The 21,044-nt window shown below is 44.1% G+C and overlaps 1 protein-coding gene across 1 annotated transcript; it reads left to right on the top strand.

Annotated features, from left to right (window-relative positions):
• The first annotated feature begins 2,081 nt into the window (after positions 1–2,081).
• On the top strand, positions 2,082–19,381 carry TMEM33 (transmembrane protein 33). The gene is made up of 7 exons (XM_058193230.1): positions 2,082–2,269; positions 5,387–5,481; positions 6,842–7,029; positions 8,618–8,685; positions 11,715–11,848; positions 15,161–15,244; positions 18,448–19,381. The coding sequence occupies exons 1-7, from the start codon at positions 2,213–2,215 to the stop codon at positions 18,575–18,577; spliced, it is 756 nt and encodes a 251-aa protein (XP_058049213.1). The 5' UTR covers positions 2,082–2,212; the 3' UTR covers positions 18,578–19,381.
• Positions 19,382–21,044: the final 1,663 nt, after the last annotated feature.

Consider the following 21,044-nt stretch of genomic DNA (forward strand, 5'->3'; position numbering starts at 1 on the left):
CAGACGGTCCCGTAAGTAACCCGGCCCAATGCCATGGAGCGCTTTGAAGATAGTTACCAAAACCTTGAAGCGCACCCGAAAGGCCACAGGTAGCCAGTGCAGTCTGCGCAGGAGAGGTGTCACATGGGAGCCACGAGGGGCTCCCTCTATCACCCGCGCAGCCACATTCTGGATCTATCTATCTATCTATCTATCTATCTATCTATCTATCTATCTATCTATCATCTATATCATCTATCATCCATCATCTATCTATCTATCTGTCTGTCTGTCTGTCTGTCTGTCTGTTTATTTAATCTATCTAGACAAGACAGACAGAATAGAATAAAATAGAATATAATTTTATTGGCCAAGTGTGATTGGACACACAAGGAATTTGTCTTGGTGCATATGCTCTCAGTGTACATAAAAGAAAAGATACGTTCATCAAGGTACAACATTTACAACACAATTGATGGTCAGTATATCAATATAAATCATAAGGATTGCCAGCAACAAGTTATAGTCATACAGTCATAAGTGGAAAGAGATTGGTGATGGGAACGATGAAAAGATTAATAGTAGTGCAGATTCAGTGAATAGTTTGACAGTGTTGAGGGAATTATTTGTTTAGCAGAGTGATGGCCTTCGGGAAAAAACTGTTCTTGTGTCTAGTTGTTCTGGTGTGCAGTGCTCTATAGCGTCGTTTTGAGGGTAGGAGTTGAAACAGTTTATGTCCAGGATGCGAGGGATCTGTAAATATTTTCACGGCCCTCTTCTTGATTCGTGCAGTATACAGGTCCTCAATGGAAGGCAGGTTGGTAGCAATTATTTTTTCTGCAGTTCTAATTATCCTCTGAAGTCTGTGTTTTTCTTGTTGGGTTGCAGAACCGAACCAGACAGTTATAGAGGTGCAAATGACAGACTCAATAATTCCTCTGTAGAATTGGATCAGCAGCTCCTTGGGCAGTTTGAGCTTACTGAGTTGGCGCAGAAAGAACATTCTTTGTTGTCCTTTTTTAATGATGTTTTTGATGTTAGCTGTCCATTTGAGATCTTGCGATATGATAGAACCCAGAAATTTGAAGGTTTCTACTGTTGATACTGTGTTGTCAAGTATTGTGAGAGGTGGAAGTATGGAAGGGTTTTTCCTAAAGTCTACCACCATTTCTACGGTTTTGAGTGTGTTCAGTTCCAGATTGTTTTGGTTGCACCACAAGGCTAGTCGTTCGACCTCTCGTCTATATGCGGATTCGTCATTGTCTCGAATGAGACCAATCACTGTTGTGTCATCTGCAAACTTCAGTAGCTTAACAGATGGATCATTGGAGATGCAGTCATTGGTATACAGAGAGGAGAGAAGTGGGGAGAGCACACAGCCTTGGGGGGCCCCTGTGCTAATTGTACCGCTGCGGTGACTCGCTTAACAACAGCAGCAAGGAAAGTCGTAAAACGGGGCGAAGCTCACCAGACAAATGTCTCGCTTAGCGACATAAATTCTGGGCTCCGGCGGCGGTCGTCGTAAATCGAGGACTGCCTGTGTTTGTTTAATCCTGAATTAACTAGTAAGGTTAGGGTTGTGAGAGTGCAAGAAGATCGCCCAGTTTGGGTGCATCTGTGTGTGTGTGTGTGTGTGTCACATGTGTGTGTGTCATTCACACAATTGTTGAATCAGATCAAGGCATTTTTCCAGAGTTCGGATTGAATGAATGAATGAATCAATCAATTAAGGAATTAATCCAAACATTAATTGTATATGCCGCCCATCCCCTGGTTGGAGGGGACTCATTCCCTGCTAGAGGGGAAAAGGAAAAAAAAAAAAAGACACGTGAAAAAAAAAAATCTGCAAAACCACGTGCGAATCTGGCCAGCGGGGGGCTTAAGAGGGGGAAGCCCCGCCCACCGCGCAGCCCCGCCCACCGACAGAACGACGCCACGGGCCCTCGCCGTCTCAGGAAACTACATCGCCCGGCATGCCTCCCGCCGGCAGCCGGGTTGAAGCGGGGAAACGGGGCGGCCGGGCGCATGCGCGCTAGGAGGCGTGAGGCGGCGAGATTGCGGCGCCTTTTCCCTCCCTCCCTCGCTCCCTCCCTCGGCGGGGGTCGGGGTCACGCGCCTGCGCAGAAGCGGCTTTCTCTCTCCGCTCCCTCAGCTTCGGCCCGGCTTCGTTCGCGGTCGGCCTCGCGCGCTTCTCCCCCTTCCGTCGAGCCAGCGAAGCCGGGCGTCGTCGGCCATGGCGGACACGGCGCAGAACGGGCCCATGCAAGGCGGCGCCGGCGGCGGAGCGGTGGTGAGAGGCCGCGCGAGCCCTTCCCCTCCCCCTCCCCCCCCGCCACCCGCGCCGGGCCCCTTCGGACTACAGGTCCCATCGTCCACGGCGCGCGGGGGTTGTGGGGGGGGGCTTCCCCTCCTCATTGGCAGGTCTCCCGTGTACGTGGGCGGAGGGGGGGGGAGGTTTGAGAGAGCAGCCGCCCGGCCTCGCGTGGGAGTGGGGGGTTAATAAAGCGACCCGTGGATTTCCCCGTGGTCTCCCATCCCTGGATTCATCAATCTGTGGATTTCTGTGTGGTCTCCCATCCCCAGATTAATCAATCCGTGGATTTCTGCATGGTCTCCCATCTCCGGATTAATCAACCGGTGGATTTCCCTGTGGTCTTCCCTCCCTGGATTAATAAAGCGACCCGTATATTTCCCTGTGGTCTCCCATCCCCAGATTAATCAATCCAAGGATTTTCGCATGGTCTCCCATCCCCGGATTCATCAACCGGTGGATTTCCCTGTGGTCTCCCATCCCTGGATTAATAAAGTGACCCGTGGATTTCCCTGTGGTCTCCCATCCCTGGATTAATCAATCCGTGGATTTCTGTGTGGTCTTCCGTCTCTGGATTAATCAACCGGTGGATTTCCATGTGGTCTCCCCTCCCTGGATTAATAAAGCGACCTGTATATTTCCCTGTGGTCTCCCATCCCCAGATTAATCAATCTCTGGATTTCTGCATGGTCGCCCATCCCCGGATTCATCAACCGGTGGATTTCCCTGTGGTCTCCCATCTCTGGATTAATAAAGCGACCTGTATATTTCCCCGTGGTCTCCCGTCCCTGGATTCATCAACCGGTGGATTTCCCTGTGGTCTTCCATCCTTGGATTAATCAATCCGTGGATTTCTGTGTGGTCTCCCATCCCCAGATTTATCAATCTCTGGATTTCTGCATGGTTTCCCATCCCCGGATTCATCAACTGGTGGATTTCCACGTGGTCTCCCATCCCTGGATTAATAAAGCGACCTGTATATTTCCCTGTGGTCTCCCATCCCCACATTAATCAATCCATGGATTTCCGCATGGTCTCCCATCCCCGGATTAATCAACCGGTGGATTTCCACGTGGTCTCCCATCCCCGGATTAATCAACCGGTGGATTTCCACGTGGTCTCCCATCCCTGGATTAATCAACCGGTGGATTTCCACGTGGTCTCCCATCCCTGGATTAATAAAGCGACCCGTATATTTCCCTGTGGTCTCCCATCCCCAGATTAATCAATCCGTGGATTTCTGCATGGTCTCCCATCTCCGGATTAATCAACCGGTGGATTTCCCTGTGGTCTCCCATCCCTGGATTAATAAAGTGACCTGTGGATTTCCCTGTGGTCTCCCATCCCTGGATTCATCAATCTGTGGATTTCTGTGTGGTCTCCCATCCCCAAATTAATCAACCTGTGGATTTCCCTGTGGTCTCCCCTCCCTGGATTAATAAAGCAACCTGTATATTTCCCTGTGGTCTCCCATCCCTGGATTCATCAATCTGTGGATTGCCCTGTGGTCTCCCATCCCTGGATTAATAAAGCGACCCGTATATTTCCCTGTGGTCTCCCATCCCCAGATTAATCAATCCATGGATTTCTGCATGGTCTCCCATCCCTGGATTAATCAACCGGTGGATTTCCACGTGGTCTCCCATCCCTGGATTAATAAAGTGACCCGTGGATTTCCCTGTGGTCTCCCATCCCTGGATTCATCAATCTGTGGATTTCTGTGTGGTCTCCCATCCCTGGATTAATAAAGTGACCTGTGGATTTCCCTGTGGTCTCCCATCCCTGGATTCATCAATCTGTGGATTTCTGTGTGGTCTCCCATCCCCAAATTAATCAATCTGTGGATTTCTGTGTGGTCTCCCGTCCCCGGATTAATCAACCAGTGGATTTCCCTGTGGTCTTCCCTCCCTGGATTAATAAAGCAACCTGTATATTTCCCTGTGGTCTCCCATCCCTGGATTCATCAATCCGTGGATTGCCCTGTGGTCTCCCCTCCTTGGATTAATAAAGCGACCTGTGGATTTCCCCGTGGTCTCCCATCCACAGATTAATCAATCCATGAATTTCCGCATGGTCTCCCATCTCCGGATTAATCAACCGGTGGATTTCCATGTGGTCTCCCCTCCCTGGATTAATAAAGCAACCCGTGGATTTCTGCATGGTCTCCCATCCCCGGATTCATTAACCGGTGGATTTCCGTGTGGTCTCCCCTCCCTGGATTAACAAAGCGACTCGTGGATTTCCGCGTGGTCTCCCATCATTGGATTTATTGATCCGTGGATTTCTGTGTGGTCTCCCATCCCTGAATTAATAAAGTGACCCGTCGGTTTCCCTGTGGTCTCCCATCCCTGGATCCATCAATCTGTGGATTTCTGCGTGGTCTACCATCAATGGATTAAGAAAGTGACCCGTGGATGTCCACGTGGTGTCCCATCCCAGTTTAATCAACCTGTTGATTTTGGTGTGGTCTCCCATCCCTGGATTAATAAAGCAACTGGGAAATTTCCGCGTGGTCTCCCATCCCGATTGATAAACCAACCTAGAGATCTCCGCGTGGTCTCCCATCCCAGGATTTAGCCGGGCGCTTTCGTGGACGGTACTAAGGGAAGAGCACTGATTTCCCCCCACCCAATACAGATAATCCTCAATTTAGGACCACAATTGAGCCCCGAATTTTGGTTGCTACGTGAGTGAGACAGTGGTTAAGTGAGTTTTGCCCCATTTTGCTACCTTCCATGCCACGGTTGCTAAGTGAATCACCGCAGATGATATGTTAGGAACCCGGTCGTTAAGTGAACCTGGCTTCTTCCCCATCAGAAGGTTGCAAAAAGGGATGGCGTGTGACTGTCATAAATATGAATCAGTTGGCGTCCACATTTTAATCATGTGACCCCAGGGACGCTGCAACGGTCGTAAGTGTGAAAAACGGTCTTAAGTCACCTTTTTCAGTGGTGATGTATCTTCAAAGGGTCACTAAATTAACGGTTGTAAGACGAGGACTGCTTGTAAAAAAAGGAATTGTTGTCTGCTGTCTATATATAAAACGGCTGAATATTTGTGGATTTAATGTCAGGAACTTTTTTTCTTTTGTTCCAGCAATTTCTGATGAGTAACAAGTTGGACACGGCAATGTGGCTTTCTCGGATATTCACAATTTATTGTTCAGCTTTATTTGTCCTTCCTCTTCTAGGGTATGTATAATATTTTCTTTAAAAATCATGCTCTTTGTCTTTAGGTAGCGTAGTATACATTTTAGGGGCACAGCACCATATAAATTTAGGTTGTATGTTATAGATTTTAGAGAGACAACACTGTATAAATTTAGGATAGCATAGTATAAATTTTAGGGAGACAACACCGTATAAATTTAGGTTGCATAATATAGATTTTAGGGGCACAGCACTGTATAAATTTACGGTAGCATAGTATCAATTTTAGTGAGATAACACAGTATAAATTCAGAATAACATAGTATCAATTTTAGGGACACAACACAAAGTATCAATAATTTTTAAGATGTTTTATGTTATATTGTCACAAACGGAGGCAAATATATTGTGGTCCAATCAGGGGTTAGCAGTTTGATGTTCCATTGATTTCCGTGGTAAAGATCACATATTGGATTTAAATTACCAGTTGGTCAGTAGAATATGCTTTGCTTGTGATCAACGTTTTTAAAAACATTGCTGCGTCTGATTTTAGTCCTTTAATTTGGCCTGGACAACTTAAATAACCAATTCTGTGTGAGTCAGCGGAGGCAAAACTTTCAGATTTCAACACTTCCCCTCATTTAAAACTCTTTTTTTTGTTCACATTTTTATTGAGTTATAGAGTATTATAAAATACAAAATATGAAGTAAGTAGAAAAGCAATAGGAGGTGGAGAGGGGAAAGAGAAGTGAGGAAGATAAGTAAAAGAAACATTGACTTCCAACTCTCTTTGTTATAGTAAAAAAAGGCATTAATATCAAATCACAATTTTTTGCTTTTTCATAATAATATGAACAATTATATAAGTTTAACAATTATATGAACAAATAATATGAATTTCTATAAAGACCTATCAGTCTAATTTGGTTAAAAAAAAAAAGAAAGTCAGATTTTCATTCTTTTCCACATCAAGCACGAAGTTCAGAAGCGGTTCCATGTCGAAACGAAAAGTACTAATATTCTTTTCTTTAATCAAAGCGGTCAATTTTGCCGTTTCAGCCAAGTCCCATCAATATCTGCAACCATTCATCCAGGGTAGGAATCGAACTGTCCTTCCATTTTTGTCCGTACAACAGTCAGTGGAGTCGTTTAAAACTCGTAAAATATTGCTAACCTATCTTAACATTTATTTTATTCTTTTAATGTGCCGGAACGCCACGAAGCTTCCCAGAAGTGGAGCCATTTGTCTTACACGGAAAGAAGAAAAAAAATGCCTGGGCTTGCCGGTTGAGCAGGGCAGATTTCAACACCGCGGTGTCGGTGATGCAATTCAATGCTCCTGGGAGGATGACTTGGAGCAGTGGCTGGTTTGTATGGTAACTTCTCCTTGGATAATTCCCAGGTTGCATGAAGCAGCGAGCTTTTACCAGAGGGCTTTGCTGGCGAATGCACTCACCAGCGCCCTGCGTCTCCACCAACGGCTGCCACATTTCCAGCTAAGCCGGGCGTTCTTATCTCAAGCCTTGTTGGAGGACAGTTGTCACTACCTTCTCTATTCTCTCATCTTCGTTAATTCCTACCCTGTCACAAGTATCCTTTTCTTTTGAAGAAGGGTAATTTATTGGTAGGGACGCAGTGGCTTAGTGGTTAAGTCGATCGAAAAGTCGGCAGGTCAGCGGTTCGAAGCCCTAATGCTGCCTAATGGGGTGAGCTCCCATTACTTGTCCCAGCTTCTGCCAACCTAACAGTTTGAAAGCAGGTAAAAAATGCAAGTAGAAAAATAGGGACCACCTTTGGTGGGAAGGGAACAGCGTTCCGTGCTCCTTTGGCGTTGAGTCATGCCGGCCACATGACCACGGAAACGTCTTCGGACAATGCTGGCTCTTGGGCTTTGAAACAGAGATGAGCACTGCCCCCTAGAGTCGGCAACGACTAGCACTTATGTGCAAGGGAGACCTTCACATTTACTAATTTATTGGTATGTCTGGGGAGCCCAAAAGTGAGATCTGCACATTTGTTGTGGGGCTGGACTGAGCTGAAAGGCAAGCTAGATTTAAAGTCCCTATCTTGGAGCCAATAAAGCTGCAGGATTTTATAGGAACGTTGAGAAAAAAAAAAAAGGAGAAATCACTAATTTTACAGTAATCTTCACTGGCTTTTTACCGGCAGTAAGGATTTCTGCAAGAAGAGTAACGGAATGTAAGAAATCCGTAGTAAATAAAAGGCTGCAAGGAAGCTTCCTTGGCCGCTGAAAAGGACAAAAGAAATAAGGATGGTGGGTTAAAAAACAACAGTTTATTTTCTTAATCAAGATTCTGGGAAGCCAGATTCACTTAGCAACCGGGTTACTAACTTTAACAACTGCAGTGATTTGCTTAACAATGACGGCAGGAAAGGTCGTAAAATGGGCTAAAAATCCACTTAACAAAAACGTCGCTCAGCAACAAAAATTAGGGGCTCAACTGTGGTTGTAAGTCGAGGACTACCTGCATAGTGTCGTGAGCCCTTTGAAGAAGCCTTGTGGTATTTAATTGATTAATTAATTAAAACGGCTGCCCACATCACTTTCAGTGACCAGGCGGCTTAGAAAGATAACAATGCAATGAATTCTTAATTGTCGTATTTTCGGAGTATAAGGCGCACATTTTCCCCCCAAAAAGGAGGGTGAAAATCGCCCAGCTTCTCAAACTGAGGTTTCAGAGGCTGAAAAAAAGCATCAGAAACAAAGCTTCAGAAAAAAAGCCTCCAAACAGAGCTTCAGAAAAAAAGCCTCCAAATAGAGCTTCAGAAGCTTTTTTTCTGAAGCTCTGTTTCGGAGACTTTCAGAAGCAAAAAAAAAAGCAAGCAAAAAAAAAAAAAAAGCAAGGCACAGAGCTCACAACCAAGGAACCTGTTGCTAAAATTCACCTCTGGGAACAGCTGGTATTCTAGGAGGCCAATCCACCTGCCAATCTGCTTTTTTTTAATTTTCCTCCCCAAAAACTAAGGTGCATCTTATACTCCGAAAAATACGGTATGTTCGATGATCAGTTATCAAGGCTAACCTGAATCCTGGCCACTACGTAAACAATATTCTTTCCTTAGCAACATTACCATGGTTTACCATTCCCCAATTCCAGGGTTTTTAAAACTTGTCAACTCTTTAATTGTAACGTTGTGCCCTTAACTTTGACTTCAGTGAGCATTTTCCCCGTCCTGTTGTTTTCGCTGCTTCATGCTGTGACCTACACGAAGAAAGTTCTCGATGTAAGTATGATCTTTTTGGACATCTGATCTGTTTTTCTGCTCTGAGATCTGGATTGGTTAGAGAGCAATTCTTCTCAACCTTGGGAATGTTTTAAGTTGCGTGGACTTCTTAAAACATTCCCAAAGTTGGAAAAAAAAAACACTATTATATTGGGTTTTCTTCTTGGACCATTAAGAAGGCCATTCTTCTTGTGCCAGATCTGTCATTGGACGTTGGCGATCAAGCTGGCCATCCTATTTTTATCAACAGCCGCCTGAAAAAGTGCTGTTGAGTTTTGTCCAATCCAGCCCCTTAGATTTTGAAGCCACAATGTTCTTCTGCCTGGACCTTGTTTCTCTTCAATCTTTCCTTGGGGGGATTAAGTGAAGGATGTTCGTATTTTTCCAGGTGTCGCATCACATGTCCAAAATATTCGAACTTTTGCTCTCTTTTTTTTAATGGTTTTGATGATTTCCCTTGGCTTTCCCAGGCGGCTTAGCCCTTCCTCCTTTCTGATTTTGCCAACCCAACTTGTACGTAACAGCCGCCTCTCAATCCCCATTTCAAATGCTTCTAGTCCAGCGGTTCTCAACCTGTGGGTCGCGACCCCATTGGGGGTCGAATGACGATTTGCCAGGGGTCGCCTAAGACCATCGGAAATATGGGAAGTATACTTGCGAGTCGAAGAATCGCGCTCCAATGGTTGACTCCACAAAGCCAGCTGCAGGCTCTTCAAATCGCTAGACGAATTCGGCTTCAGGCGCGTTGAATTAAAAAAGAGAGAAATCTTTGCTCTGATGTCTCCCTCTCAAGCCAGCTGCAATCACTCCCAATCGCTAGCCTAATCTGGCTTCAGGCGCCATAAACTTGACAGGGGAGGAGTCTCCGCTTTAATGCCTCCGTCCTCAAGGCAATCGCAAGCAGTTCAGATCGCTAGCCAATACGGCTTCAGGCGCGATAAATTCAAAATGAAAATAATTTTACAGTTGGGGTCGCCACATCATGGGGAATTGTATTAAAGGGGTCGCAGCAATATAAAGGTTGAGAACCACTGGTCTAGTCCCTTCAAGTGGCTTTCCGTACAGAACACTCCGTAGAGCAGGATAGAAAAGATGTAGCATCGGACAAGCCTGATTTTCAATCTTAGGCTTATGTCGTGACTGCGGAAGACCATTTTTTCATTTTGAAGAATGCTGTTTGAGCTTTCTCTATCCTTGTTTTTACTTCAGTGGTCATGTCCCAGCTTCCATGTAAAAGACGAAAACAGCCCTGCGTTTTCCTCTCTTTAGAAGATTAGAGAATTATTAGAGAAATAATATATTGCTTGGACAAGTTGGACAAGTTAAACGCTAATCAGCAAAACATCTTAAAATATATCCCCTTCCTGTCGTGTCCCACTCCTCCTCTGACGGCCGGGTCTGGAAAGTCTGTATCAAGCGTGGCCACGAAGGCTCTGCAGCTTTGCCAAATTCCTGTCAGAGTTCTCAGGGCAGGCAGGAATCCAAGGTGTGACTTCAGCAACCAGATGAGACTTTGCCTGACTCAAGGAATGCCAAAAAGCAGATCCTTTATATAGGCCATGGGGTGTGGCTCCATGACTCAGCACTTATCCAGGCCTGTCTCTCCCTTCCTTTTGCTGACGTCGCCTCTCCATTCTCCGGAAGCGGGGATCTGTCCACTGTGTCTTTTCGTCCTCAGCTGCCAGCAATTCTAGCTCGTGGCTGGCTTCATGCTCATCATGCTCACATGCTATAGGAGGGAGATTGTTTGCTCAGTCTGTCTGGGCATGGTGCCAGGACTGGGGGCTGGAGGCATGCCAGGCCCTTCGTCTGCACTATCAGTCTCTGGCTGAGATAGCAGGAGATGGGAGGGGCCCGGCTACGGAGAGGGGGGCGGGCGAGGCACAACACTTCCTTTGCCGATGGCCACGGAACTCTGAAATAACCAGCAGGCAACTGTAGGGACACATGCAGGAAGTCCTCGATTTACAACTAAGTTCACTTAGTGACCGTTCAAAGTTACAGCAGCACTGAAAAAAGGGACACATGACCGTTTTTCACACTTAATGACCGTTGTAGCATCCCGATGGGTCACGTGACCAAAATTCTGAGGCTTGGCAACTGACTTGTATTTATGACGGTTGCAGTGACCCCCCGGGAGGTCATGTGATCCTCCTTCCCTTTTGTGACAAGCACCGATTCACTTAACAACTGTGTTTCTAATGTAACGATTGCCGTGGTTCACATAGCAACAGGGGTTGTAAAATGGGGGCAAAGTTCACTTAAGAAATGTTTCACTTACCAACGCAAACGTTGGGCTCAATTGTCGTAAATCGAGGACTATACGTTCTCATGGAATGGATAAAGCACATGCTGGTGATACTTTTGTCCTCCTGGGGCTACGAAACGCGCTTTCCATACTTTAAAGAGACTTTTTTTTTAGTGGTATTCAGAGTTAACTCTTTAGATTTCCAAGGACTAACACATTTGGAAAGCTGGTTTAGATCTTAGAGGACTAATTAGTGCCTTTCATGGTTTATGAATCTTTTAAGAGTTGAAAATATCTTTTTTTTTAAAGTTTTTTTTATTTTTTTAAAAACGTACAAACAAAAAAGCATCACCCATTCAAATTCCAAATACAATGTGTCGGGGGGGGCGTGTATTACATTTTTGTGCAAACAAGAATTACCTATCAATATTTTGTTTATTCCTCCATTTTATCATCAAATTGTAATCAAATATTTTGGCTAATCAATCTCTAATAATCCTTCTGGAACAATGTTTTATCTTATTACCCTATTTTAGCCATCATTTTAAAAGAATTATATTGTTTAATAATTTTTAACCTATTAAAAACTACACATTTCTTTATCATAATTTCCCTTCTAACCATTGATCAAATAAGTCCCATACTTTATAAAATTGTTTATCTTCCTGTTCTCTGATTATATCTACGGAGTTTTTATTTTTCCTTGGTAAATTAGCGTAATCCAGAGCAAGTACCGTAATTTACAGGGATATTTATTGGTTTTTCTCCCTTCTTTTTAAAGGCACGGGGGTCAAATAGCCTTCCATTTCTAAGAAATCTGTTGGACAAGTTAAACGCTAATCAGCAAAACATCTTAAAATTTATCGCCTGCAACGAAATCTTCTTGATGCCGGCTACCGTGTTTATGCTTTTCAGGTATGTGTCCTTTGTAGTCCTTCATATATATATATATATATCTCCACCGATCGCAACTGCACCTGAGTTTGGAATGCAGTATTTCCTGTCTCTCAAAGAAACCTGATTTACTGGGTGAAGATAAAGGCCGAGGATAGTGATTTATTCAAGGTTTTATGATTGCCATGAGAACTTTAAAGTTGTGTAGAATATCTGCTCTGGAATTATTTCCCAACTGAGTGGCAGATCTGTGTTGACTTAATTTTTAGATGAATTTGATGTTCAAGTCCTAAGACTAACTAAACCAAAACTGATTTTTGTTCCAAGCATCTTATTTTCTTTTTTATTCCTGCAGTGTCTCAATGCTATATCTTCTGCTTTCAAGTACCCTGTAAGAAAAGCAGGATATAAGCTATATAATAAGTATTGACGGTGGTTTAAGTTAATTCTAGGTCTGTGGGTCCTTAGGGGAGAATAGAATAGAATATAGAATATTTTAATTTATAGACCGCCCTTCTCCCGAAGGACTCAGGGCGGTGTACAGCCAGGATAAAATACAGGAAAAAACAACACATACAAAGCTAAAAACAACCCTTAAAAAACCTATTCAATATGGCTACTTTAGATAAAATATTTCCCTATAAAATTTACTAAAAAATTTTTAAAAATTTTAAAAAAGGGGGAGGTAGGTCTGTATGCAGAATATTATTGTAAATAGCTGGGTGTTGCTTAAACGTATGCATATAGAAGATTATACAGGTAATCCTCGATTTACAACAGTTCGTTTAGTGACCGTTCAAAGTTACAACGGCACTGAAAGAAGTTAACAGGACTGTTCTTCGCAGTTACGACCTTTGCGGCGTCTCCATGGTTGCGTGATCAAAATTCAGATGCTGGGTGACTGCCTCATATTTACGACCGTTGCAGTGTCCCAAGGTCATGGGATCCCCTTTTGCGACCTTCCGAGCCAAGCGAAGTCAGTGGGAAAGCCAGATTCACTTAACAACCGCTGTGATTCACTTAACAACTGCTGTGATTCACTTAAACCACTCTGGCAAGAAAGGTCGTAAAATGGGGCAAAACTCACTTAGCAACTACCTCGCTTGGCAGCAGGAATTTTGGGTTCGGTTGTGGTCATAAGTCGAGGACTAATTACAGGTAGTCCTTGACTTACGACCACAATTGGGACTGGACATTTTGCTTACTAAGCAGTGTGGTCCTTAAGTGACTTACGTGTCCAGACCCGATTGTACAACCGTCTGCAGTGGTTGTTAAATGAATCACAGGTTGTTAAGTGAATCACATGGTCATTAAGTGAATATAGCTTCCCCAATTGATTTGTCGGAAGCCATCCGGGAAGGTCAGAAATCAAGATCATGTGACTCCAGGATGTGATGTGATGATTGCAACTTCCCAGGATGGGTCATAAGTCTCTGAGGCCGTTATAAGTTTGAAATGTTATTAAACTTGTCAATAAGTTGAGGACTACCTGGACTTCTTAATTAATGTAAAACTATTATTGTTGTAAGGGACTCAGTGGCTAAGATGCTGAGCTTGTCGATCGAAAGGTCGGCAGTTCATTGGTTTGAATCCCTGGTGCCACGTAACAGGGTGAGCTCCCGTGACTTGTCCCAGCTTCTGCCAACCTAGCAGTTCGAAAGCAGGTAAAAAAATGCAAGTAGAAAAAATAGGGACCACCTTTGGTGGGAAGGGAACAGCGTTCCGGGCGCCTTTGTCATTGAGTCATGCCGGCCACATGACCACGGAGACGTCTTCAGACAGGGCTGGCTCTTCGGCTTTGAAACGGAGATGAGCACTGCCCCCTAGAGTCAGGAACGACTACCACGTATGGATGAGGGGCACCTTTACCTTGTTATTGTTGTGAATTAATATCGTGTTGTTTGCAGTCCTCTCTATACATCCATGAAGAGACAGATTATTGGTGTTCTAAATCGCTCTTCAACAGGGCCGTGGTGGCTCAGGCTGTAAGATAGCCTGTTATTAAAACACAGCTGCCTGCAATTACTGCAGGCTCGAATCCCACCAGGCCCAAGGTTGACTCAGCCTTCCATCCTTTATAAGGTAGGTAAAATGAGGACCCAGATTGTTGGGGGGGGCAATAAGTTGACTTTGTATATAAATATACAAATAGAATGAGACTATTGCCTTACACACTGTAAGCCGCCCTGAGTCTTCGGAGAAGGGCGGGATATAAATGTAAATTTAAAAAAAAAAAAACATTGGGAAAGGTGGAATAAAATGTATTGTTTATTACTTTGGTATCTTAAACGGGATTCAGACGGTAAAAGATACTTCTTTATACGGGGACAAAACTTTGAAGAGGTGCAGCCAACTGTCTTCGGGAGTTTTTTTTTTGTTTTCGTTTTTTGCTTCGGAATATTCGTTTGTCACAATTAAGGTCATTATCTGGGCTGGTGGTGGATAATGCATTTATAGTCAGGCTGACATATGGCACCATATTGCCAGGGGCTGCCCTAGACATAGTTTCTTGGAAATAAGCCCAATTAAACTCATTGAGGCTGATTTTTAAATAAGGGGATTGCTTTCAGACAAGCCTGCGTAGAAAATAAAGCTGCCTTGAACACAGCGGCGTCTGTTCCCGAGTGAAACTGGACAGGCAGTGCTTCTCCTCCTCCTCCTCATATCCTTTGTCATCTTTTCAAGCTTTCTTGGTTGTTTTTATTTTTATATCGCCACTATTTTTGGCAATGTTAACATCATGAGCTATCGATCTATTTGGATGTATATCTACAACAAAATATTGACCTATAAAATTCAAATTCATTCAAAATGTGGCCTACAGGTAAGTCCTCGACGTACGACCCGCCGTTGAGCCCAGCATTTCCGTTGCTAAGTGAGACAGTGGCGAAGTGAGTTTTGGCCCCTTTTACGACCTTTCTCTGCCACCGCTGTGCAGCGAATCCGTGCCGCTACATAGTTATTAACACGCGTTACTAACATGTTAACATAGTTGTTAACATGTTACGCGCATCCAACTTCCCCGGGGACTTCGCTGGTCAGAAGAGCTCAAAAGGGGGATCAAGGGGGCCGTTAGGACACTGCAACCGTCGTAAGTACATGCCAGTTTCTCAGCATTCACATTTTGATCACGTAAGCATAGGGATGCGGGAAAGGTTGAAAACGGTCATAAATTACTTCTTTCAGCGCCGCCGTGACTTTGATCGGCCACTAAACGAACGGTTGTAAGTCAGGGACTACCTTTCTAATATAAATCCTATCTTGATTAAGAAAATAAACTGCTTTTTGTTGTTTTTATTAACCCACCGCCCTTCTGTCTTTTGTCCTTTTCAGCGGTCAAGGAAGCCTGTTGCAGCCTTTCATTTACTACAGATTTCTCACACTCCGTTACTCTTCTCGCAGAAATCCTTACTGCCGGTAAGAAGCCAGGGCAGATTACGCAGGCGCAAAATTATTGTGGGAATGCTTAAGCAGAGAGCTGCTGGGGGTTCTCTCAATTTCTCTTTCATAGCTACAATTCCATTTATTTTTTTTTATTTTTTACACAATGCTTTCACCTTCTCTGCCTGGAGTGTTACTTCCCAAACGCCTCCCAAATTGTGGGAAGAAAATCTCTGAAAGTCATGTATTTTAGAACTTAAGGTCGACCTTAACAGAAATATACTCCTGTCGTTAGATGAAATTTGGGGTGCATTTTGTACTTTTTGTACATTCTTGCTGTTGTGACCCAGGCCCAGGTAGGTAGTATTAAACGCAATCAGTTCAAAAACAAACAGACATTATTAGAACAGCTGAGAATTAACTCATTCTCAGCGTCGTCCAAACTAAATCAAAGCAAATGCTTCATAACACAATTCTTCAGTCTTATCACCAACCTTGGTCTAATTAGGCAAACTGCCAAAGGCTTTTCTTGGCAAAAGTTCAAAAGCAGAAGACGCCGACAAGAAATAAATGCAGCAAGACAAGGAGCAAGGCTGTCAATGTTGTTTTCCAAGAAAGAGCCCAAACGTCGTTGCTGGTCTTTTAAACCTTATGGGAGGGGCCAATCATCTCCTGGCCCTACTCCTGAGTCGTCCTCTTTGCTTGAGCTGCTCTTGCCTTCTGGCAGCTCTTCTCATGCGTGCATTAGGAACAGGCTCCTCCTGTACCTCTGCCTCACTTCTGTCAGCCTCTGGAGGTTCTGGAATCTGCACATCACTCCCCGATGGCCCTGGCCCCACCTCTGCCTCCGATGCAGAGACCTCATCCGGGCCTTCCCGACTCCAGGACTGGCCCATGTTCTTCCTCAACCTCGTCACTGTCCGACTCCGTTGCCAGCTCCGCAAGCTGCTGGCGAACCACAACGCTTGCTGAATTTCTTAGTTGTCTTGACTGGGGTCTCTGGCTTCCTCAGGAGGGGGCTTTGCAATATTTCTAGGAGATTTTATGTTGCTGCTGTGAGACGATTTTGCATCTTTTCAGAATTTTGTTTGCTGCCACACGCTTCCGTCTGCTTAATCGTTTTTCGTTAGCTACCACAAATAACTCTTGAGTTTGTAACATAAAGACGGTTGTATTAATGATACAGTTTAGAGCAAAGGTCTCCAACCTTGGCAACTTTAAGACTTGTGGACTTCAACTCCCAGAGTTCCTCAGCGTCCACAAGTTTTAAAGTTGACCCCTGGTTTAGAGTAATAAACAGCCAAGTCTATTTTTTTTTCTACCTTACAACAAAGGGGCTGAGTATCCCAGAAGGAAATGAGGGTTGGTTGGGAGGGCTGAGCAAAAATAGGTTGAGAATAACAGCGTTAGAGAATTTTCTGTAATTAAAGTCGACAATTCTTAAAACCTGTTTTGGTTGGTTTTTCTGCTTTTTTCTGTTTAGTGGCACTTACTGGTGCCTATTTTTCTTAGCTTCATTTTTAAAGTTTGTCTTGTATTATTCTGACTCGTTCCTCTTGGCATTTTCTAATATTCTTTCTAGTTAAAAGTACCGTGGATCTATAAGTTACATTTCAGTGGTGAAATCCAAATTTTTTGACTACCGGTTCTGTGGGCGTGGCGTGGTGTGGCTTGGTGGGCATGGCAGGGGAAGGATACTGCAAAATCTCCATTCCCCCCCCACTCCAGGGGAAGGATACTGCAAAATCCCCATTCCCTCCCCACTCCTGGGGAAAGGATACTGCCAAATCTCCATTCCCTTCCCATTCTGGGGCCAGCCAGAGGTGGTATTTGCCGGTTCTCTGAACTACTCAAAATTTCCGCTACCGGTTCTCCAGAACCTGTCAGAACCTGCTGGATTTCACCCCTGTTATTTTTGCTTTGTGATTTGCTTTGTGCTGATCAACAGCGGTAACAAAGATTGATGTTCATGATGATACTCAAATTTAGTGTTTTGTTCTTCCATCTGCCTTGTTCCATCTTCAAACTCCTTCATTCTCCTCTCTTCCTTTAAATCTTTGTTCCTGAATGTGCCTTGGCAGTTGAGTTTGCTTAAGCCTTTTAATTTTTAATTGCCTTTCCCTCTTAGATTGTTTTGAACATTGTGTTACCATCTGCCTTATTCTGACTTCAATTCTGCTTGCATTTATGGTCTTGATTTCCTATTAGAATGGAGGATAGGCTACTCTTGAAAATCCATTCCTGCACATGATTGACAACATAGCCTGACACCAGTAATTAAATTTAGTGTGAATTACCGGTAGTCCTCGACTTACAACCACAGTTGAGCCCAAAATTTATGATGTAAAATTTATTTGCTAAGCGAGACAGTTGTTAAATGAATGTTGCTTCATTTTACGACCTATCTGGCCACTCTTGTTAAATGACTCACTGTGGCTGTATGCAACGAAATGTCATTTTAATATGTGCCAATTAGTGTACATTCAAAGTGACAAAGCTATTCTATTCCATTCCATTCCATTCCATTCCATTCTATTCTATTCTATTTTGTTAGCGACATGATTGTTAAATGAATCTGACTTCCCTATTGACTTTGCAAAAGGGGATCACATGATCCCAGGACACTGCAACGGTCATAACGATGAATCACTTTGCCAAGCATTTGAATTTTTTTTGTGTGAGCCCGGGGATGCTGCAAGGGTTTCTAAGCGTGAAAAACCGTCATAAGTCGCTTTTTCAGCGATGTGGCCTTGAACGGTCACTAAGTGAACTGTTGTAAGTCGAGATCTATCTGTAGCAGAGATGGCAGAGCTGCTGTTTCATGCGAACTTGAAAATCTGTTTGTCAACATCCTGACAGACGATCCCAAATAAAGCAGGCACATTCGAGATCTGCCAACCTCTCAATGCAAAACTTTATTGAGTACATCATTTTGGCACTGTTGAAGGCAAAAGCAGCCCTAGTTCATTCCCGCGCAATCCCACATTGTTACAACAGAGAATTCCCCCTCCCTCCTATTAGTGCAGGTCACATTGTCCAATGGAGTGTCATTGTATTGTTATGAGAAAGAGTCTCTGTTTTTGGCTGACACCTACAGGCGTGTCCTTGGCTCTCGCGGCTCTCTTCCTTAAAGTTTGGAACCTGCATTCCTTCTCACCCTTCCCTCCCCCCCTCCCCAGCCAGTTGAGAAGTGATAATGGTCGCAATGGCATAAACATGAAATCTATTTCTCTTTTCAGGACCCTCTTCACGGAACTGAGGATCGTGGTTGAGCATCTCGTAATGAAACCATCATGCCCTCTGTTCCTGCGAAGGCTCTGCGTCAGCAGCATTTCTTTTATAAGCAGACTGGCGCCCACAGTTGCGTAGCCCACCCTGGAAACCCCGCCTGCGTCTCTCTCTCTTCCTCCCTCCCTCCCTCCCTCTCTAATGAACATTCTGAGCAGCTGGAATTTCTGCTGGCGATTTATATAAATACAGGATCTCAGTCAAGGTTGTATAGAAATGGTTCCTTCTAAGAATCTGTTTTGTGGAGTGTTATCTATATGGGTTGTTTTCTTTCTTTTTTTTTTTTAAAGATGTCTGTTTTTCTTTTCTCAAGCCGATGTTTCTGTATTTTGTGGATGATGAAGGCCTCTCACCTTAGCCACCATTTCATCTTTAGGCGAGCCTCAGTCTGTGTCGTACAATACGGTTTATGTGGTCGTGATCTCAGTAATCCCGAAGGCAAAAATTGTTGTCTTCAAACCAAGAAACTATGTCAGGCTGTTCCGTCTGGATTGTGTCGTTAACAAACTACGGTTTGATAACTCCTTGGGCTTTGCATTCCAAATACCTTCCCTATGCGGTACATTTGAATCAGTATTCCTTCGGTGAATAAATGCAAGTCGATTAAACCATACCACTCAACACCAAAATTCACTTGGCATGTTTGTTCCGAACATGAACAATCGGGCTAAACATTTTAACAGTGTCCTCCTGATTTATTTAAATGCTTTTGAAATGGAAACCCTTCGCCCTTTCTCCAGCCGTATCTTTTTATTACCCTTGGTACAATATTTCTTTCTGCTTACCCAAATGCCCTCTGACTTCGGCCTCTCTTCCGAAACCGGGATTCTTTAAAAAATGCCAATCTGCGACACCTTGGAATAATAAAGATGGATGTTGTGTTGATCCCCAAGAAACTCCTGGCGTTTGTACCCTAAGCATCGCTCCGCTGGACTGCTGCAGTTCAGCCTCTCGGGGAGATTCCTCAAACACAGATTTGAAGCCCAATCTATAGATGTTGCGTGGAAGCATCAGAATATATTTTCAAGCGGTCAGGGAAGACTTCTAGTCTTTAAAATCCAAAATGCGCCTCTCCTTTCCTTTCAGCTTGTGGGTCTGTTTGTGTTGGCAGCCCCTGTCCTGCCACTGAAAGGACCTGGAAAGGCAAGTGAGTATTTTCATCCCTGTAAGGCAGGAGTCTCCAACCTTGGTCCCTTTAAGACTTGTGGACTTCAACTCCCAGAGTCCCTCAGCCAGCAAAGCTTCAGGCTTCAGCAATGCTCCTAGAAGCACAAAGCTGTAAACACCAGCCTGAAGATGACGCATGAGACTTCGTTGAAACGTTGCCAAGACACTTCCAATTTTACGTGGGAGAAAACCCGAATAAGCAAAGACCTACATACAAACACCCGCGAAAACCTCAGAAAACAAACAAACATATATATATTGTTTGTATTGTGTATATATATATATGCAGGGACTAAGCTTTATATAGCTATATAGCACTTTGCAGATTTGCTTCTGAAAGACCTTGGGCTTCCCATTCCTTTTACTAACATAGGGGTGCCCGGCTGAAAAAGTCACGTACCGCACTTTTTAAAATGGCTTTTGCGGAGCGGTGGTTGATGGATACATTAGCATCGGTGGGGCCAGCATCGCTGAGCTGTAAAGGGCAAAACGGATGGGCTAGCCTTGGGGGTGGGAGGGAAATGAAAGCATTAGTTTTGCCCTTGGAAATACCATCAGGGCAAGGAGAAGTAAAAAGATTCTTTCAACTGTCTTGCAGAAATAATCCGAATATTTTAACTCCATCCACTCTACCAAGGTTTTCAAGCTGGCCTGCCACCCGAGGCCTGGGGCATTTATGCCTTTTTATTTTCCTTGAAAGTTCAGTTAGACTAGTTTTGTTGGCATACATTATATGTTCCTTTTTTTTTTCTTCTTTTTTTGGAAAAAGCTTTTATTTTTATTGCTTATACACATATTGTAAATGTACATTCTCTTATCCATAATTAGATACATATTTTTTCTGAAGAAAGCATAAAAAATAAGACATTTTAATTACATTTGGGATTGCTCTTCTACCCTTTCTTTTCCCTCCTTCACAACAAGCCACCTTCTCCTTCTTTCCCCTCTCTCCTCCTCTCCTCCTTCCTTCCTCCTCCTTCCTCCTTCCTCTCCCCTACTCCTCCCCTCTTTTCCCTTTCTCACCTTCTCTCCTCCTCTGGTCCCTTATCCTTTCTTCCTCTCCTCTCCTCCTTCCTTCCTCCTCCTCTCCTTCCTCTTTCCTACTTCCCCTTCCACTCCCCCACTCCTCCTCTTTTTCCCCTTCCTCACCTTCTCTCCTACTCGTCCCCTATCCTTTCTTCCTCTCCTCCTTTCTTCCTCCTCCTCTCTTTCCTCTTTCCTACCTCCCCTTCCACTCCCCCCCCCCTCCCCTTTTCCCCCTTTCTCACATACTCCTCTCCTCCTCTTGCCGCCTATCCTTTCTTCCTCTCCTTCCCCTTTCTTCCCTTCCTCTCTCTCCCTCTCCCCCTCTCTCCTTTCTTTCTTTCTTTGTTGTGCAGTA

Source organism: Ahaetulla prasina, chromosome 8 (genome assembly GCF_028640845.1).
Source record: "Ahaetulla prasina isolate Xishuangbanna chromosome 8, ASM2864084v1, whole genome shotgun sequence".
NCBI lineage: Eukaryota > Metazoa > Chordata > Lepidosauria > Squamata > Colubridae > Ahaetulla > Ahaetulla prasina.

Excerpts from the sequence above, each read along its gene's own strand:
- TMEM33 (XM_058193230.1), top strand. The coding sequence starts at position 2,213 with ATGGCGGACACGGCGCAGAACGGGCCCATGCAAGGCGGCGCCGGCGGC. Across the intron at positions 8,686-11,714 it reads ACACGAAGAAAGTTCTCGAT|GCACGGGGGTCAAATAGCCT; the intron begins GTAAGTATGATC and ends TTCTTTTTAAAG. Across the intron at positions 15,245-18,447 it reads CGCAGAAATCCTTACTGCCG|GACCCTCTTCACGGAACTGA; the intron begins GTAAGAAGCCAG and ends TTCTCTTTTCAG.